Genomic DNA, 19,472 nt, shown 5'->3' with positions numbered 1-19,472 from the left:
TTGGTTAAACCAGCTTTCTGGGACTGGACCCTTGTTTACTGTTGTATTTATGTTGTCAGTTTAGTTGCTTTCCAAAATGTTTTTTGTGATGTTATTGTGTTCTGTGGAATGTTGTGTCTTCTATTTTAGTGTTTTGCACCTCTAAGCCACTGTACCGTTAACTTTGCAGGGTCCAAATACAGAAATTGTAGGTTGCAACACCATGATTTATCTCCCTGTTGAAGTACATCAGAAGTTTAGATGCTGTCACCCAACTGCAGACTAAAGGCTGAGGATTCAGGTCAGACCTTAATGACAAAAACTGCCCAAAAATGGGCAGGCTTTACATAGCCACACAACACAGATATTTAATAATTGGCCCTACGTGTATGCATTGAAAGGACTTAACTTCTAATTTGTATATGTAAGACCACCTGCATCACTGTCTTCTTCCTGAAGTTAATCAGGAATACACACTACAAACATGCTCTGAATTCACAGACTGAAGACAGTGGGAACTGGGTACTGATACCTTTTCTGTTGCACTGTACTGTTGCTTAAGTGATGGTTTGTGTTTCTTGGTGAGAATAGGATGCTTTCCAAGGGACAGCATCACACTGACATCTAGTGGAATAAAGCCAGTGTGAATCTGATTTCTTAAGAACAGGTGAAGGCAGTGCATGGTCACACTACATATGAAGACTAATAAGATCTCATGAAAACATTTGTCAGAATGGTTTAGTGTACTGTGATCTCAAATAGGTAAATCATAAACACAACAAAAGATTCCTCAGAAACTGTCTTTAATGGAAAATACGTAGCAGCATTTTATTTTTACGAGTCAAATAGAAATCTAACATTTTGGTGGTGGGGAAACAAACGGCAGGTTGGGATTAAAATAAAAGTTAAATACAATCAATACTTTAGCTTCTGAAGCCTGGCTGGTTCACTTGCCCATTTCGGTAGCCAAGCTACTGGTCCCTTAGCAAAACATGGCCATGATTTGTCCAATAAAAAGGACAGAGTAGAACCAAAAACAAGAACACACCATTTCATATATACACACACACACGCACGCACGCACGCACGCACGCACACACACACACACACATACTCTTCCCCCTCCATCATGCAAAGCCCACTTTTATAGCAGCACATAGAGCCAAATATGACCCTAGGAATAGTTTTTGGGCAAATGAGGCCACTAATAGATTAAAAAAAAACAGCAATCACACACAATTACCACACACACACACAAAATTAAAGAGAGACTCCATAAAAAGTCCATTAAATTTGGCCTCTGCATAGAAATTAAAAATGGCAGCCACTACATGTAGGTGTGGTTGGCAATTAATGCAAGCATTTGTCTGCAATGGGGTTCAAAAATAAAAATTCCTCTGAGCTGTCCCATCCCTAACAGTCCTTTGCTTTGTGTTTTCCTCCAAACCAGAGGCTGAAATGGGCATCCTGTGGGGACAGGGACCATGCAATCTATTTGCTCACTGTGTGTCAGTGTTTCCCCACTTTAACCAAAGTCAGTGCCTGCGCCCACGACAGACATTTAAAAGCATCTGGATCCAAGAAATCAGCATGACTTTGAAAGGAGAAAATACTATTTCCATCAACATATCCCCACTGAAAATCCAACAATACACATGTGTACTGGTACTGCAGAATCAGTTTTATACCCCACTTTACGGCTATAACGTAAAAATCTAATTAGGATTTGTTGTCGTTTTGTCAGTTTCCATGTTTGTTGGAAGAGGCCGTTGCGGGGATGCCGTACGCATCCTCGGTCGGATTTTCAGCAATGAGGCATCCACTCTGACCAACTCTTCAGTTTTCTCACTGCTCAGGGGTGGAGTCAGGACGCCTGACGGGACTGGACAGTTGCTGTGACGCTCCAACTCCACGTCCTGGTAAGAGTAGGCCTTGTCCTGTACACAGCAGAAATACACAGATTAACTGTACTGTCTCTGTACTTTTCAACATCTGAGGGTACGATGTTCATGAATAAGATGTTCATCAATAAAAGATTCTCATTTACTGAGTACATTTTGGCCAGTAAACATGCATGTTGAAATAACTGATTTCATTTCTGAATTCAGTGGCCACAGGCTATTCAATGTTTGGGGTCTACTTAGCGGTGTACCAATTAAAGCAGATGCCATTTATTATTTAGTATTTATATAGTTATTTTCATGGGAAAGTCATTTTTTAGAGACTCTCATTTGTCATTCATGCCTTGTTACAACATTTCCACTTACCAGCCATGCAATGTAGGAGGCATGGGTCTGGATGTTGTGCATGTCATCTGCAGGGATTCCTGTGAATGTTCTCATACGCGACCCACCGAGCTCCCGCAGTGCCATGGCGAATGGCACCATCCACCTCACACACTTCTCTACCTCCACCCTCTTCAGAGCTGCACGGACAGACAGATGAACAAAGTAATGAGACGGGAGAACACAACCAGGGCAACAACAGCAAGGAAAGAAACAAGCCTTAAAAATAAAAACCTTCATATACTGGGATGTTTTAATAGAACTTTTTCTCAGAAGAGTACATCTCCAATTAAAGTGAGTTTGTTTGTTTTGTTGTTTTTCTTTTTTTTTTACCTGAGACGTTTTCCACCAGCTCCAGAGAGGAGAAGTGAAACAGGGCAGAAGCAGCAAGGATGCCGCTGGAATACTCAAGGCAACGCACATCGAGCATACACAGGTCCAACAACTAGAAAAAAAAACAGAACACTGACTAATTAACTATCACAGCATATCTCAAAACATGTATTGCAAAAGGATGTTCTCCTAATAAGCCACAACAGAATCATCTGTGGTATTGATGTAAATACTGCTTATCGCAGGTTGTGGGGAAGCACTAAACACAGCAACCTCTCAGTGCATGGAGAGCTGTTTGCTTTCCTATTCTTCTCTATGCCGGGCTGTTGCGTTAACTATTGTCTCCGCTTCTCACAGCAGTAGGGTTTACGTTTTTCCCCCCCAGTGTCAACAGGTGTAGTGTTTCTGTGGCACCCGTGGGTGCCGGGCGAACCCAGTGGGTCATGGACGACGTCCCGTTTTGCTAGCAAGCTTCTTTTTTTTAAAAATCTGGAGTTGCGGTACATAGCTAACTTTTGCACCTATTCATTTTGAAAAAGCAACAGCCAACGGGGAAACTCCAGCCCACGACCGACCAATGGTGTAACTTTATCACTGACTCACTCTGCAAGTCAGGGACAGACTTTTGCTTTAATGGGGCTGGCCTCATATTACTGCAGTTCAGCCTACAGGTAGAGAAAAGATGAAGTCTTTGTAGAGGTATGGTGTCGTGACTAAGTAAAAGCTCAACTGTAGTAATGCGTAATCTAGAGATTACTTAAACATGTGACTTATGCATGTGTTCACTTTGTCACTTTATTTGACAAAAAAGCTTGCAAACCAGACATTAGAACTCCAAACTTCAATTAGGCAAATGAGGTAAATTTACAGAGTGTTAAAATACTGCTGACTGGGTACGGTTGTCTGATGATACAGCTCTACTTTGCAGTTTATAGAAACTGGGGCTGGATTTTTACATCTGTAGTTTTAAGGTAGTACTTGTTTCTTTATTCAATTAATCCAACTTGTTCCTGATCAAATGGACAACATTTAAGGTGAACTGCATAGTGCTGCTGGCACTTCTGCTGAACACCACTGATGTTAGAACTAAAGTAATAACTAAAGTTCTGAAAACAAGGACATACAACAAGAGACAATTGAACTATTCAGTGTTCTGTCCCAATGTGAAGTGTAATTTTCAATGTTTAAATGTTACTGGTGAGCAATAGGTTTGGCCAGCATTGCTTAAACAGAAATATTGAATTAGATATGGAAAAAGGACACCAGTCTGAGGTGTCCTCCTAAAACAAAAATCAGTTTCTTGAAGAAAGTAGTTAGGAGGGGTCACCATTTGCACATGAACGTACATGAAGACATGCACAGCTGAAATGTTTGTCAAATTAAAACGCACTGGACAGACCTCATTGAACACTCCTATTTCTATGATCGTTCTGTATTAATAAAGTATCTAAGTGACACATCAATTAGTAAGGAAATAAAAAATAAAAACACACACACAAAACGCACCTCTGCGATCTGTGTGAAGGTAGCCTGTGGGTATCTGGGGATGAGCAGCTCGTCTGTCTCTTTCAGGTAGGCCACCTGCATGTAAACATTGAGCCAGGAGATGGGAGTCTGCGGGCTGAGACTCCAGTCCAGCTCCTGTGTGAGAAAAATGGCGAGATCTTTATTTTATCTTATCTAAGATAGATTCAAGATTTTCTGCAGTTCCAGGGTTGTGGCAACAAAACAACTACCTTTTGGAAAGACATGCTCTAAAATCATGTAGTTTAAAAAAGGAAGCCCACTCATTCTGCCCGCTGATAGTACTTAGCTAAAGGCCAGTTATTACAATATCCATACAAATTTACATACCAAGTTCTACCATAACTCCATCAGTTGGGGTAGATTGTGGATGTGATAACAGGACAAATGCAGACCAGTACATACTGATGTGTCATGGATCAACGAGTTGTGTCTTTGTGCGTGTGCGCCATTTACCTTCATAATAATGATTTCCATACTGAGAATCTCATCTTCAGTGCACGCTTCGTCTGTAACATAGGCAAACTGGTGGACCTTGGGAGGATACATCTCCTGGGAGAGGCAAAGCATGGAACGAGCATTGTAACTAATCATCATCATTGTAGAAGAAAATGGCAATACAACTAAGATGATGTACCCAAAGCAAACCCACAACCAAGACTAGAAAGAACTACAGCCTAATTAAAAAGCAGGTGTTCTGATCATTCCCCTTCACATGCTGTACAGTCCACCCAATCTTACCTCCACTTTAGCAGCAATGAAGAGACAGGTGATGCCTATGAGCTGCAGTGTGGTTTTGAACACGTTTCTCTGTGTAGCCATGAAGCGATCAAAGTAGTCCTGAGCGAGGTGGTATGTCTCCCTGTGCAGTTTGTACACCTCACTCACCTAAACACGAACACAAACAGAACATCACTGCACTGATGTGACCTCCACTGACTTCAGACCATTAGACAAGTGGGTTTCCAGAGAAACGAGCACTCATAAGTAAAAACTCATAAGTGTTTTTTTCAAAATGGAAGCATGGAGATATATGCTTTGGTGTTGACATAAGAGACGCCATACTCGTCACTCAGACATGCTACAAACCTCCATGAGCCAGTCCAGGAGAATTGCCCTCATCTTGGGCTGCAGATGAGGGTGGTTGTCCATCATATGAACATCCTTGGTGTAGTTCTTATCCTTCTCCAACATGTTGTTCCACACCACATCCTTACTGGCCCAGCTGATCACAAAACAGAGATGGACATAATGGTAACTCTTGGCTGCCCCCCTTGTTGTGCAAAGTTGTAACACTTGCATTTAAAGTATGATTTTCCTTGGACAGATACATGGATAAACAGATCATGCTGAGTGAACACTGAAGCATAGGCCTTGTTGCCTTGGCTTAACTTATATGTCCTTAAGTTGAAACCCATCAGTATGTTACAAGAGACAACAGGGGGAGCTGAATGGCACTGAGGCTAACCTGTGCTAAACACACAACAGTAGGCCTACTCACCACAGTGCGGGGAGTGGGGCGCAATGCACAGGGGTGGCAAAAATGTTGTTAAAGACATAGTGGGGGAAGCCTGCATTTATTAGAGCAACTGGTTGGTCCTCTTCCTGATCGGGTGTGGGGATCCACCTGTGTGGACTTGTGTAACCAGGATCAGGACTCCAGCCCAGCTTCACAGGAAAGAGGGAGAGCAGAGAGAGATGAAACAAAGAAAACATGAGGGCAATGTGGTGAGACTCATTTTAACAGAACTGAGAGGCAGGGAAAGGCTACAGTTGGTCCTTTATTCCTTTAATTCTCTTAACATCTCGACAGCAATCAATAAACCAAATGATCTGAGAAAGAAAGAAAAAAATCTGGTGTCTGTGGCAGGCCGGTAATACGCCCGCCTGCCCCCGTGAACTCTGCTGCACACTCACTGCACACCTCTTCCACACAGTTAGGCAGATAGCTTACTAAAGCTATAGCACAAAAATGGCAGAGAAAGTGCAGCTGAAATTTCCAAATACCGCCATTCTAACTTGACAGCTGTAAGTACTAACAACCATGTTCACTGTTCATGTTTTGTATATTAATGTTAGGTGTTTTCTTATATGTGAATGGGACATGAGGTAGTTGGATAATGTTAGCAGTGACAATGTGCTAAGCTCCATTACAGGGCCCCCTGACACCAAGTGTTACAAGGTAGCCAAACCTACCTCACAATCACGCTGTTTCTTCTTCGTCATCTCTGCTACCTCCTCATCATCCAGATCTTGTAAACACTGAGGATCACAGAAGGAAGATGCATGTGATTCAGTTATCAAACAGCACCGAGCTGGCTCAATCACATGGATTTCCACTGCAGACGAGAGTTTGTGGTAGGCAGAAACTGAATCCTGTCCTGGGTGTGTACTGTTGTGAAAGCACCCGTAAAAATGCACTAATAAATGCAACAACAGTTAATATCAGCTGCATCATTCAGTAATACTTAAATGAAGCATTGCTACTTGCCAGCAATGCTGATTATGTTTGACAGCAGTTTTACATTTTCATTATTGAATTAGGCCTACATTTGCAACCTACAGCTGGAAATGGGGTTTAGGCCAGTTCTTCGCTAGTCTGCAAGCCTTTCAGGCTACTTACAATGGCAACATCTGCCTTCCTCTTTCTCGGTCGCACTGTAGTTTCCTTGGGCGCCTCAGGAGCAACAGACTTCGGTTGTGTCTCTTCCCTGCAACCACACAAAACAACAACGCAGCTCTAAGTCTCCAAAATCGACATAAAACACTTTAATAAGCCTGGATAAACCTGTTCATATTGTCAAAATAAGGTGCTATAGCAAGAAGCTAACTACCCGGATGGCTAAAGCTCCATCAACTCAACTTTCTTTCTGTCGTCACACACTGATTGACGAGCTTAAAATAACCATGGCTGAAATAAGTACGAAACTCACCGTTTCCCCAGCATTATACTCAGAGGGATATGTGTCCGTTTCGGAGTAAACCTGTGAATGAGAAATGTTTTTAAGTCTTATTTGAGGGGGTTTAAGAAAACACAGTCGTTTACTCCCAACCCCCACTCTCAACTCCCTCCTCCTGACAAAGCCCAACTCAGTCTGGCGCGGGGAAATGGAAACGGTACGCAATGTTAAAAGTCGCCAAAAAGTGCCACATAATGCAAACACATTAATGAAATTAGTCGGTGACAAACAACAGACACTACATTAGCTGCTTGATGTTGTTATTTTGGGTATTTCGAAGGGGAACATAGTTATTTTCCCTCACTAACTTTGGACAGCTGGCTCGTCACATAATGGCCGAAAGACATAGGCACAGCTAGGACGCCTATTTCCCAACTCAACATTAAAAGGTAAGAACAACCAAACCCAACACACCCCGAACAAAGGCGACTTTTACGTATGTGCATCCATACAAGTTTTAATTCATTATCAGCAGTCCAGCTCGTTTCGGTTTAGCCAGTACTTAACTCAGCTTAGCTAACGTTACAAAAGTTGCAGCTGAAGCTAGCTTAATTACTTAACTCGATGCAATGATTAAGTTTGGTTTCAGCCACTCACCTCAAGATTGTGCCCTTGAAGTTCACTCTTATCCACGACTAAAAAATAAATTACTACGGTGTAAACTGAGCGCCTGTTCGGAGTCGGAGGTGCTGTGTGTGTGTGCTCAGGCCGGGCTAGTTCCTCTGAGCTGGCGCCTTGTCGAGAACAGATGACTTGAAGCATCAACGTCAGGGAGGGGTAGATTTAACTTGGCGCTAAACCGCCAGCTTCGTCGCTTCGTAATAGTAATTATTTCAACCCCATTCACCACAGTTTCACACCTGTAGCATGGACAGAGCCTGTGCGTTTGATATAATCGCTCTATATCGTGCTAAAGAAATAGAAAAATAAGTTTATAAACGGGAGGCGTGACTTCTGTTGGTGACAGCTGCAGGGGCGGCGCTTGCAAACAGGAAGTGCTTAGGCACCGCGTGGCTAGGCTGTCAGATGTAAACAAAGCCGTACTCCTTTGGATTAAGCCTAAAATAAAACATAACACGACACAGATATTGTGAGGTAAACGAGGCGTTTCGTCCTGTGAACCCTGTATGTGATTGTCACTCGCTGTTACCCTGGGCGCATCCATTATTTAGCAGAAAATGACCTATGTTAGCCTGCGTTGCTTCTGCCGGCGTCCATTTCCCGCATGGGTTGTCATACTTATCCCCCATTGCAACTTCGCAACTCTTTTCCTTAACAAACTTGCTGCACTGCTAAATGCGTTTTTGATCCAGGTGCTGAGGTAAAGCAAGAAAAGCAATATTTTCTGTACCTGCTTGATACACATTTTGTGGACGGTTGAGTTTTTGACATCCTGTTTGATTAAATAAAGTTAACCTTTGACCAGTCACGTGACCCCCGTGCTTAGAAAGAAAAAAAAACAAGACATTTTTTCTCCCTGGTTTCTTCACAAAACCTGGAACATGAAGTTCGTGGACCTTTTTGGGCGCCTAAAATCCGTGGTTATTGGAATGGTTCATGTCAAAGCCTTACCAGGTAAACTAAGCCTGCACTGATCTGTGCCCTACACTGTTGAAATGTGAAGTTTTCTGTGGTGGGGAGGTAGCAGCAATTCCACACTGTAAAAAACCCTCCTGCACTGAGGTTGTTACTAAAGCAAGAGTGCAGTATTTTTAGCAAAATGTACTCAAAGCATCAAAAGTAAAAAATACTGATCCTACTTTTATATAGTACATGATTTGACTACTTTTGCCCATGTATTAATGTGTAAGTAACTTAGCATTTTGTTAAATTTGGTCTAGGTGAAGTTTATTTAAACTACTTGCAATACAACTAGTATAGTTGAGTAAAACATAAATAAACTGTAGTGAAGTAGAAGTATTAAGTGAAATGAAATGGAAATACTCAAGAAAGGTTCAAGTACTCGTTACATTACACCACTGCGAATCTGGGAGCTATAATGTGCGACGTCTCATGCTGTATTGAACTGAGTTTCCTGTCTGTCTCAGGCACCCCGCTGGGCTCTATGAAGATGTCCCAGATCACTGAAGAAGCATGCAGGGAGGCAGCAATCTACCGTGATGCAGGGATTGTAAGTTACTGCACATTGTGTGAATTCCTTCCACTTTTGAAGTGTTTCCAGGAAAGCCTTTAACCGCTGCTTGTGAACCCCTCTTTCAGGATGGTGTGATCATTGAGAACATGCATGATATCCCTTACTCCTTCTCCGTGGGCCCTGAGGTGTGTGCCTGTATGACTGCAGTATGCACCGCCGTGAGAAGCGTCTGTCCGTCCCTGCCGCTCGGAGTGCAAATACTGTCTTCTGCTAACCAGCAGGCACTGGCCATAGCTCTGGCTTCAGGTTCAGGCTTTACATCAGTTGAATTATATGTGTGCGATATATGAGGCTGTAATCATCTGCAGCCAAAGCTTTCAGGACAGAGCAGATCAGAGGTCTTCTATTATGTGTTATCATGGCCAAAGTAACAACAGTCAGCTACTTGTATGGCAGACTTTGACAAAATGTAGCCGTGTTTGACACAGTGGCTACTGGTTAGCTATTGTGTGATGATGTTACTGTATGGTCACAGGTCTGGATTTCATCAGGGCTGAGGGTTTTGTCTTTTCTCATGTGGCTGACGAGGGCCTCCTGAATGCCTGCGCCGGGGACTTACTGAGATACCGCAAACTGATTGGAGCTGAGCATGTGCAGATCTTCACCGACATCAAAAAGAAGCACAGGTGAGATCATCATCTGTACAGTTTGTACAGTAAGTAGAACCTGTTGACCCACTGATATGCTAGAAGACCTGAACACATAATATTTAACACTTTATGTCTCTGAATACAACTGTAGTAAATAGAGATTCATACATATAGTTTTGGGGTGACTGGACAGAAAATATCATTCAGAGAGATTTAACGTTTTTCAGTTTGTCAGTGGCCTCAGAATGAATTGGCTTGACCTGAGCTGCCCATTGGATCTTTTGACAAATTCAAATCTGTACTTTAAAAAAAATCTCATCAGTGGCTGTATTTATCAAACTGCTGATTTAAGAACCTAAAGAAGAATCACCCACTTATCAAATTTCTTTTCACTTAAAAAGTAAATTAAGTAACATGGGCACGCTGATAGCCGATTGGTTAAGGTCCATGCTTTATAAACACAGCGTCCCTGGTTTGATAAAGTATGGGATGACATTTTGGAATGACAGGACAATATATTCGTTATGTGAAGCAATACATTTGTATAATTCAAAGTTGGGTAGGTTTTAGCCAAATGTTTGCAGCTGCTGTTTTCTTTTAAAACATTCTCCAAACACACGAGTGCTCATGATGAAAGTAAAGTTGGCATTCATTTAGTTTTTAGTCAGTTTCTTTGCATCTCCACTGCCTGCACTCAGTGTGACAGTAAATTGCTGTGTGTTTTCTCTGCAGTTCAGTTTGGTTTTACTTTTGCTTTCATGTCAGTCTGTTTTTTATCATTTTAGCTCCATAAAAATTCATAGAAATATAAGACCTCACATGCTCATTGCTCGTGGAAATATGAAGGATTTCACACAAATGAAATGAACCAGCTAATAGTTAATTCATATGGGCTTGTGCAGGATAACATGTTACTCATTAAAATGTAAGGATTCTCGGAGGAAGAGTGAACTATGTGGCGGATGTAGGTTAAATCCTTGTCTCTAATTGGTTATTCCTTCTCTTACATGAGATTAATCATGTGCTCACTTGAGAGCTGCAGAACAAATGGTACTCCTACACTTTTCTCGAAGTAAGAGAGAGATGGTTGATAGATTGCTTCTCCTTCCTTTTAGTGAAAAAGTTATTTGTTTAGAGTGTTGTAAATACAGACCTAGACCAGCATTCTCCTGTACTGATGGTTTAGTAACCCTGACCTTGTATTTTGAAATAAAATATTTAATGAGTTTGGACGTTTGTTAGACTCAGGGTTTAGGGAATTGTTCTTGGTCCCAGTTTTAGAATGTATTTTGATTTTCATTTATTTAACCCTGGTTTCAGCCCACTGTCCAGATTTAGGCTCAGTTTTATCCCCAACTGCTTCTCCTTAGCCTGTGCACACACACTGTATGTGTGTTTTCCCAGCTCCCATGCCCTGACATCAGACGTGAGCATCGAAGAGACGGCACGTGCCGCAGAGTTCTTCCTCTCTGATGGACTCATCATCACGGGAACGGCCACCGGGGCGCAGGCTGACCCGCGGGAGCTCAGAGGTACAAAAACTCCACACGTCACATAACCAGAGGCCATATGGTGCTGCAAGGACCGCTAGCTTTGATCACACAGTAATGTTGGATAGCAACATAGGGCTGCAACTCATCGCTTTTTTCATAAAACAGAATAGAATAAAACATTATTGTCCAACTGAGGCAGGGAAATTGTCTGGTTGTGGTTCAATATTGATATCTTTTATTAATCAGTTCATCTATAAAATGATAAATACCTAAAAGTATTTAACAATTAAATCAAATCAAGAAGAGCAGCGTATTCCCCACAATCTGAGAAGTACCACAGCCTTATTTACTGTATAGTTAACTTCCAGTCACTAGCCTGTCTGTCCACCAGAGGACACCCTCAGCAGTGTTCAGTGTCCTCCATTGGTCATTCACACCAGTGATCAGCAGTCACCCAAGATGGCACCGATCTGGAGCCGGGCTGCACTGTGGATTACTTTGGGAATGTGTGATATGCCCACCCTGTCTCTGTCCTCTCTGTCTCTCACCATGTAGAGTCAAGTATTAATGGACATTAACTCTGAACTCCACTGGGTGGGAATGTTTTGTAGAGTTTTAAAGGGCAGAAGCCTCAGTAAGCCTGACCAAGTGATTGCTGACTCAGTGGCGGTTGTGAACAAATACTTCACTTCAGAACTGAAGGGATGGACTCGTGTCCAGGGGACTGTTCTGGACGGTCATTCTCACTACTCTAGTATACTGACATGCATAAAAGCACACACAGTGAGGGTTACATTCGTGGGAGTACAGCTGAATTATGTTTGATTGGGTAGTGATTCAAGATTCAAGAGTCTTTATTGTCATTGTGCATGTCAATGAAATTTTCATTGCAATTGCATTAGTGATGACCAGATGTAAGGCAAATAGGATAATCCAGTGGTGGAAAGAGAAAGTACAACATATACTAACTGCTGTCAGTAATGTCAGGTTTAAGTACAGTTGTGTGAGACTTTTCTTGTGCTGGGTGCTTTCATTTTGTGTTACATGCACAACTACTACATTTCCAGTGGTGTACATTTACTCAAGCACTGCACCGTTTACTACCTTTTTACAGTTTCAGCCTTATAGAGGACATATTGTTACAGGTCACTGAATTCCATCTGGCTGCTTCAGTTTCAGGTTCCTGGAGTTATGCATGCTGGCTCACTCACACAGTGAATAGAGGGGTGGGTGGGTGTAAGGTACACACATCCAAAACAACTTCAACAGGTGCTAGGTAAAACTAGAGGCAAGAATGAGACAAAAATCTGGACCCTGTACTAATAGTGTCATGTCTTACAATGCCTGTTAGAGCTATTCGTATATTGTGCAGACTTTTGTCTGCTTCTTCCCTCTAGTAGTGGATAGAACAAAGCAGTGGGTGATGTTATTACTGACACCTGTGCTTTTCCTACTGTGACAAGTAAACATGTCAGCGGTGTAAAAAGCCTGTTAACAATGAAAAATAGGATGCACGTTGTATGATGAGTAATGTAAGAGGTGTGTCTTGTAGTAACCAACCCACAGATGATTATCAACCAGTTCCAGTTCCCCTCAGCTCCACGGAGCCTGGAAAGCTCTTTCTGTTCATTGTTTTGGTTGAACAGTCTGCAGCTCATCAATCATCACCCGCCTCTCCACCTGCACTATTCTCTGTGACAACGCTTTGCACACTACCTACCCAGCACCAGACAGCAGACAGAGTCAGGGACTAGCTGGTGAACATAGCAGAGCACTGAACAGTTTAAGACCCCGATTGCATTGAAATAGATCAAGACAGAGCCAAGAGGACAGTGAATGTTGTACTTATTTTTGTCAAATGGTCAGACACCTGAATTTCTCATGTTGCATATACTTTACCAGGTGGTAATGTGTCAAAATAGTTTTTACAGCTTGTTTTACTGCCCCTGTGCACCAAACATAATGCAGGTTTAAGTAAGCTGCTCCAGCAACAAAACATAGACATGCTGAAGAACTTTGTGCGAACTGCCCCTTAAAACCAGAGGCCATGACAATATGTTCGAGTTCGAGTCTGCCAAACTGGTGCTCCATTTGTACAGTGTCAGCAGGGGGCTGTTTCCATTAAAAATAGCCCTGATAAGCCAGCTGTACACCCACCTCAGCACAGCACACAGACGAAGTTAGCTGGTGAACAGAGCGGAGCGTTTTAGCAGCCGACAAGGCAGATCTTCTTTCTCAGTAGCTGGTGGAGATCAAAACCGAGGTAAAAGGAAAGTGACGGTTGGTCTTACAATCCCCAGACAGACTGAAAGAATGCTCCTGTTACTCCATTATTCACAGGATGTGTAAATAAGCAACTGCTACATCATAAGCTTGGCATTATCAACTTTAGAAGGTGTTTAATATGTCAATATGTTTACAGCTTGTTGTTGGCCAGCGAATCACCCAGCGATAGTTACTAAGCTATAGGCTCAGGTTTACATACAGCATGTACTCACTTTACTACACATGATTTAAAAACACAAAACAAGTACTGTTAGCTTATTTTCAATGCGTTTTGGTTGTTTAGATGTGATACATATTGGCAACAATGATCCAATAATACTCTGTAAGGGGGGCAATTTATATATATATATAATGAATTCCTGCACTCTTAATACTTGACTATATTTAGCTGGTACTATGTCTGTACTTTTACTTAAGTAAAACACTGAATGCAGGATTTTCACTTGCAATAAAGTATTTTTACATTGTGGTTTTGTACCAGAATTTGAATACTTCTTCAGTCAGTGACTTAATCAGGCCAGGGAGGCAGTGCTGAAAGGCACCCTGGTTAGTATCTGCTGAGGGTCGATGGGTCTGAAGTCTGGACCATGTCAGTCTCATAGCAACACCGCTGCTCCTATTTTAAGCAGAGCCTCCAACATGACATATAAAACTGTAAGCACTTTGAGCTGAACAGTCATCCAGCCTTGGATTCATACACGTGTGTGCTGTCACACTCGAGAACAAACTCACACATGCACTCTCTGTGTAGTTAACACAAACATGCAGGCAGAGGTCAGACAGAGTGATACTGGAGCTCACATGCCACTGTGGAGGTTGGCCTCGACTCTGTCCAAAGTTTGCTGTGTGTTTCACAGCCTCTCTTTGCTTAGTTCCCTCTCACACTGTGGGTGACATTAATCAACAGCATTCATGAACAGCACAACAAAAAAAGGTGAACCTGTAGTTACTACTGTTCCACTGTTTCTTTGCTTCTGCAGAGGTCTCCCAGTCTGTGAGAATCCCAGTGCTTATAGGTTCTGGAGTGACCTATGACAATATTGAACGCTACGTTGATGCAAACGGGATGATCATCGGCTCTCATTTCAAGGAGGGAGGCCACTGGGCCAATGCGGTCGACCCCGAGCGAGTGAAGAGGTTCATGGGAAAGAGACACGACCTTCTAAAATGAGACGTTTTCTGTCATCGCCCCGGTGCCTTACACATGTTGAATTCCACTGTACAGTCACTGTGTGTAATGCAACATTAAAACACATGCAGCCACCACCTTAAGAAAACAAGATTTATTTGCATTTTTTTTGTACATTTTATAAATACCCACAAATAGAAAAACATAATATTCAATGTATTTACACTCATGAGTCTAGAAAGAACTTAAACATGAAAGAGGGAATACTTGCTGAAAAGTACAAAATGGTAGACTCAATACAAAGAACAGGTTTGTCATTATTCCTTCAGACTCAATTAGAAACAAAAGGAACATTGATCTTAGGAGGTTCACAGAGTATGCTCATGTTTTTGCACAACATGAATACTGTACAAGTCAGTGTGGTATGAAATCAACTTTTAACACACTTGTCACAAGGACGTCTTAAGCTAAGGCACATAATACCTTACATACTGAACACAGCCAAGAAATAACCAATCCAAACGTGCCATAATCCATCTGCATCAGCGTTTAGAGCAAAGTAGTCTACTGTTTGGATTTGGATCAGTGTCACACACTGTAAAAGTAAAAAAACAAACTTTACAATAACATTCACACACCTCCAACTAGCTCTTAGCTCTACCCCTACTTACAGTATATCTAATCAATCTAATCAAGTCTAACAACTCCACTGTTCTCGTTCGATAATGTACAAAGGCGTTACTTTGAAAGTAGCTGTGTGTGTTACTACTGCTTTCCAACCTGAGGGGTCGACTGTGTCATTCGTGATGTCAGGAGATCGAGGTTCGTTGTTCTCAGTGGTTTCAGATGTGAGGGTTACAGTGCAGGTTGCCTTTATTCAAATCCCAACAAAAACATGTGCTGCTGTGGTTCATCTGGTGGACGTTGGATCATTTTACTGCGCAGGAAGTGGTGAATCTCATGTGCTTTGCATGGTGAGTGGATATGCAGAAGTAACTATGTGAGGTGAAACAATGGTGGAAAACCTGAGTATTTCAGAGTGAAGGCACTGTGCTGCACACTGTGCTGTGGTGGAGGCAACTTGAGACACGCCCTCTCACAAGCATCCCTCCCGTTTAGTAGTTGTACAGGCGCTGGCAGGGCTGCTTGAAGTGGCCGTAGCGTTTGTCTACCGGGGAGAATCGTGCCTTAGCCAGGTTCTGCCTGTGGAGGGCGCTGCGGCTCAGCTTCTTGCGCTCGGCCTGGGCCCTGGCCCTCTGGACAGCCAGCAGATGGATGTTGCAGGGTAGAGGAATTCCCCAGGCAGCCAGACGCCAGGATATGTGCCGCCTCACTGCCACGGGCCTGGACAAACACAGCAGACAGGCGGGTTACGGTCTGTATTTGTGAAACATTAGGTGAAATACTGTATGAGAGATAAGTGTCTAAGTTGTATGCCAACTCTCAGCACATGGCTCTTCTAACCTTCTGAAAACCAATGTAAGACTTAGACCTAAATGTGAAGACACATCTGCAAGGTTTTGGATGGTCCTCATTTCTCAAGAGGTTAGTTTTGGATTAAATCTTGAGATTACCGTTAATATCAGCATTAGTATTAAATCAGTCTTGATGCTTGTGTGTTCGAAAGTTGTGCAAATACATGTCAGCCATCCCAAACACAGCTCGACAAAATTGTTTGTTAAGCATAAAAGCTTATGCTTGACTTCGCTGAAGGACTTCTCATCCTCTGACTGATCACTCAAAGCTTAGACTGTTAGTGAACTACATTTCCACGTGTTGTTGAAAAGAAAATGTGTGCACACGTTTTCTACATTCATTAATATTCTGCCGGCTGGATGTGGCCGAGGGCCGCCAGGTGACAATATGGGCTGGCAACCTCTCGTCCATATTTGGATGGTGGAGGTAGTGGATAACATATTTTGTGTGGCTGTGGCTTCGTAACGTGGTGAGAAGCACTGAAACATTCGATGAAGAGGAAACCTCACCCAAGGATGAGCCACAAGCAGCCATACCATTGTGAAAAGGTAACTATCTTTCTTCAATTACACAGATGCAGTTGTGGAATGTAACCAAGTACATTTACTCTAGTCCTGTAGCTAAGTATAGTTGTGAGATACTTGTACCTCCCTTTTGTGGTACTTAGTATTTCTCTACACTACATTTCAGAAGTAAATATTGTACATTGCACCTCACTACATCCATCTGCCATAGTTACTAGTTACTTTAAGATACTTCTTTAGGATTGTAGATTAAAGAAAAAAAGATTTAAAAAATAAGTTAGTAAAATATAACGCACTGTTATAGATGTGTGTGGGTGCATGAATGGTTAACACTCCTGATGAGCATGTGGCACCTTGCATGGTAGCCTCTGCTGCCTCTGCTGCCTCTGGGTGAATGCCGACTAGTGTTGGAAAGCGCTTTTGGTGGTCGTAACACAAGAAAAGTGCCATAGTTTATAAATGCAGCCTATTAATAATACTTACATGGTTTTACTTAAGATTCTAAATGCAGGGCTTCTACTTTTAATGTACTATTTTTTATTGTAGTACTGCTATTTTTGCTGAAATAAAGCCGCCGAATACTCCTGACAGCACATGTGCAACGACTTTTAGGCAGTTGACTTCAAGAGCTGCAAAGAGGCTCTGTACCTCTTAGCGTCTGGAACAGTCTATAATAGTTTTATTTTAAAATTGCAGTTTAAATACAATTTCAAGCGTGATATGACTCTGTCAGTGGTTATTCATTTTGGACTCAAGGTCTAAGACAAATGTGTGTGAGCTAGATGTGGAGATGGGCAGTAACCTGGTGGTGTCCTCTTCGTCTTCCTCAGAGCCCAACTCCTCCTCCTCTGCTCCACCCATCCTGCATCTCATCTGGTAGACAGACATGCTGGGGTGCTCAATCAGGAGGTTCTCGAGGGGATCCACCACAGGGGCCGATAGCAGCTCGCTCTCTGCGCAGTGTAACATCCCGGTTCAAACAGATCAGTTTTCATCAGTATGAGCACCCTCACTGAGCCGAGAACATTTTAAATGATATCCATGTCAATAACATACTGCTGCACCTCTAGCAGGGTTTTGTCTCTCACCTGGGAGATTAACAATGATCCATCCTCCCTCCTCGAACTCCATCAGCTCCTCATAAGTGTCGTTGTCTGCCTCAAAATCCTCGCCAGCGTTCCCAAGCAGTTGAGAGAGAATCTTTCCGATCATCTTCGTGCCCCTATGACAGTCTGTAAATGAACCACAGCAAACTGGTGAATAGCAAGAATGCACCAGAGACACAGTGGAGGGAAAGTTTCACCTCATCTGATGACATGAAATAACATCCTCCTCCTGTACCTCCTCACTGCTCAAGTCTTTTGCAAATTAACGTTGCAAATGGCGCCCCCCTGAGGCTGCCCCAGGAAAACACCACACAGGGCTGCTCTGTGTCAACAACTGCCTCCACTGTACCGGCTCAGAGAGCCCAGCAGCCCGAGCCGTGACGTGACTGTGACGTAGGTTTAGCACTGAAACAGCTGAAGTAGCACCATGATATAGGAGGCTGAAATTACGCTGACTGCAGCAATATTATATAATCTGCGACGCTGGTTTAGATTTGTTCCAAGTTACTCTGTGACACTTCTTCACGCAATATGGGAAAAACTATGTTTGTTTTTGAGTCCTCGGTACAGGTTTCCATGTCATACTTGGGCTAAAATATTTAGGTCTCTTTATATTACGTATTGCTGTTGTAATACACTATTTCATTATTGGCTAAAGCTGAGACTTCTTCCTGTCAAATAAGTCAAAGTTGTCAAAGACATTGAACTCTTAGTATTTATCCAATACAGTGTGTGAAGCTCTAATGCAGCTGCATTATTCACTTATCAAATCCTTCTGTCAGCTGATCGCAGAAGGCCTTTTCCTCCCTTAGCTGTTCAAAGTGTCATCAGGTATATCCCAGGATATATTCTGGTTTGAGTATACTACGATATATTGCACATATATTACATGGACTGGTAACTTTCTGTTGTTGTCGGTTAAGACAAACATAGGTCCATAAATAGACCCGTGTTTTCCCCTCCTGGTGTCTGGATGCCTCCCTGCCTGTTTGTCAGTGTCTGATCGACCCCTCCCTGTAAACACAGACATACTGCGGGACACTGTCCCCTCACCCAGATTAATGCAACAACCCCTGTCCGTGCCATCATCTCAGCACGCCTTTTATATGATATTCAGAGCAAAACAGCTGACTGGGCGCTCAGAAATGAGCATTGCTTCACGTCTTGCAATCACGGCTGCTGGCATCGGGCGACTTTTTCCAAGTGGAGAATGTGGTCCTGCTGTAACACACAGTACATCACAATACCGACGACATTCAGCCCAAAAAAGCAAGCGACGGCCGCAAAGACACCACATCGCCGCGAAGAGTGTAGTTAGAGAACAATAGACAAATGAAGTCCAAGGCTCAAGAAAGGCCATGTTGTGAAGTGATGAGGTTTCCAACTGGACCTACCTGACCAGATAAAGCTGAGTTTTGCCTCGGGTGTGGTCGGTGCGCAAACAGGGTCTTTGCTGCTCTTCTTCAGAGATTGTTTTGATCTCGAAGTTGTTTATCGGCGAGAGTCCAGGCTGCGTCCTGAACGTCACCACGTCCCGCCCAGAGAGGCGGGGCGAGCGTGCGTCATGAAGCGTCATCTGTCAACAAACCGCTCTGCAGAGAGGCGACGGTGAAACGCAGCCGGGGACTGAAA

The 19,472-nt window shown here is 42.8% G+C and overlaps 3 protein-coding genes across 3 annotated transcripts; 1 reads left to right on the top strand and 2 right to left on the bottom strand.

Annotated features, from left to right (window-relative positions):
* Positions 1-776: 776 nt before the first annotated feature.
* ccne1 (cyclin E1) lies at positions 777-7,804 on the bottom strand. Its single transcript, XM_041937810.1, has 12 exons — positions 7,679-7,804; positions 7,055-7,105; positions 6,745-6,832; positions 6,318-6,383; positions 5,623-5,789; positions 5,211-5,346; positions 4,863-5,009; positions 4,578-4,673; positions 4,104-4,238; positions 2,598-2,709; positions 2,247-2,404; positions 777-1,916 (listed from the first exon to the last, which is right to left on the bottom strand). Exons 2-12 carry the CDS (start codon positions 7,066-7,068, stop codon positions 1,695-1,697), a joined length of 1,341 nt encoding a protein of 446 aa, XP_041793744.1. The 5' UTR covers positions 7,069-7,105; positions 7,679-7,804; the 3' UTR covers positions 777-1,694.
* Positions 7,805-8,568: 764 nt separating this feature from the next.
* zgc:162297 (uncharacterized protein LOC555865 homolog) lies at positions 8,569-14,776 on the top strand. Its single transcript, XM_041937819.1, has 6 exons — positions 8,569-8,656; positions 9,130-9,212; positions 9,302-9,482; positions 9,712-9,862; positions 11,231-11,358; positions 14,586-14,776. Exons 1-6 carry the CDS (start codon positions 8,584-8,586, stop codon positions 14,774-14,776), a joined length of 807 nt encoding a protein of 268 aa, XP_041793753.1. The 5' UTR covers positions 8,569-8,583.
* A 97-nt stretch (positions 14,777-14,873) lies between these two features.
* On the bottom strand, positions 14,874-19,355 carry si:ch211-260e23.9. Its single transcript, XM_041939205.1, has 4 exons — positions 19,235-19,355; positions 17,823-17,966; positions 17,537-17,687; positions 14,874-16,078 (listed from the first exon to the last, which is right to left on the bottom strand). Exons 2-4 carry the CDS (start codon positions 17,944-17,946, stop codon positions 15,850-15,852), a joined length of 504 nt encoding a protein of 167 aa, XP_041795139.1. The 5' UTR covers positions 17,947-17,966; positions 19,235-19,355; the 3' UTR covers positions 14,874-15,849.
* Between the last annotated feature and the right edge of the window lie 117 nt (positions 19,356-19,472).

Source organism: Chelmon rostratus, chromosome 1 (genome assembly GCF_017976325.1).
Source record: "Chelmon rostratus isolate fCheRos1 chromosome 1, fCheRos1.pri, whole genome shotgun sequence".
In the NCBI taxonomy this organism is placed as follows: domain Eukaryota; kingdom Metazoa; phylum Chordata; class Actinopteri; order Chaetodontiformes; family Chaetodontidae; genus Chelmon; species Chelmon rostratus.
The sequence above is the reverse complement of the archived record's forward strand: the minus strand, read 5'-3'. Positions and strand labels throughout refer to the sequence as shown.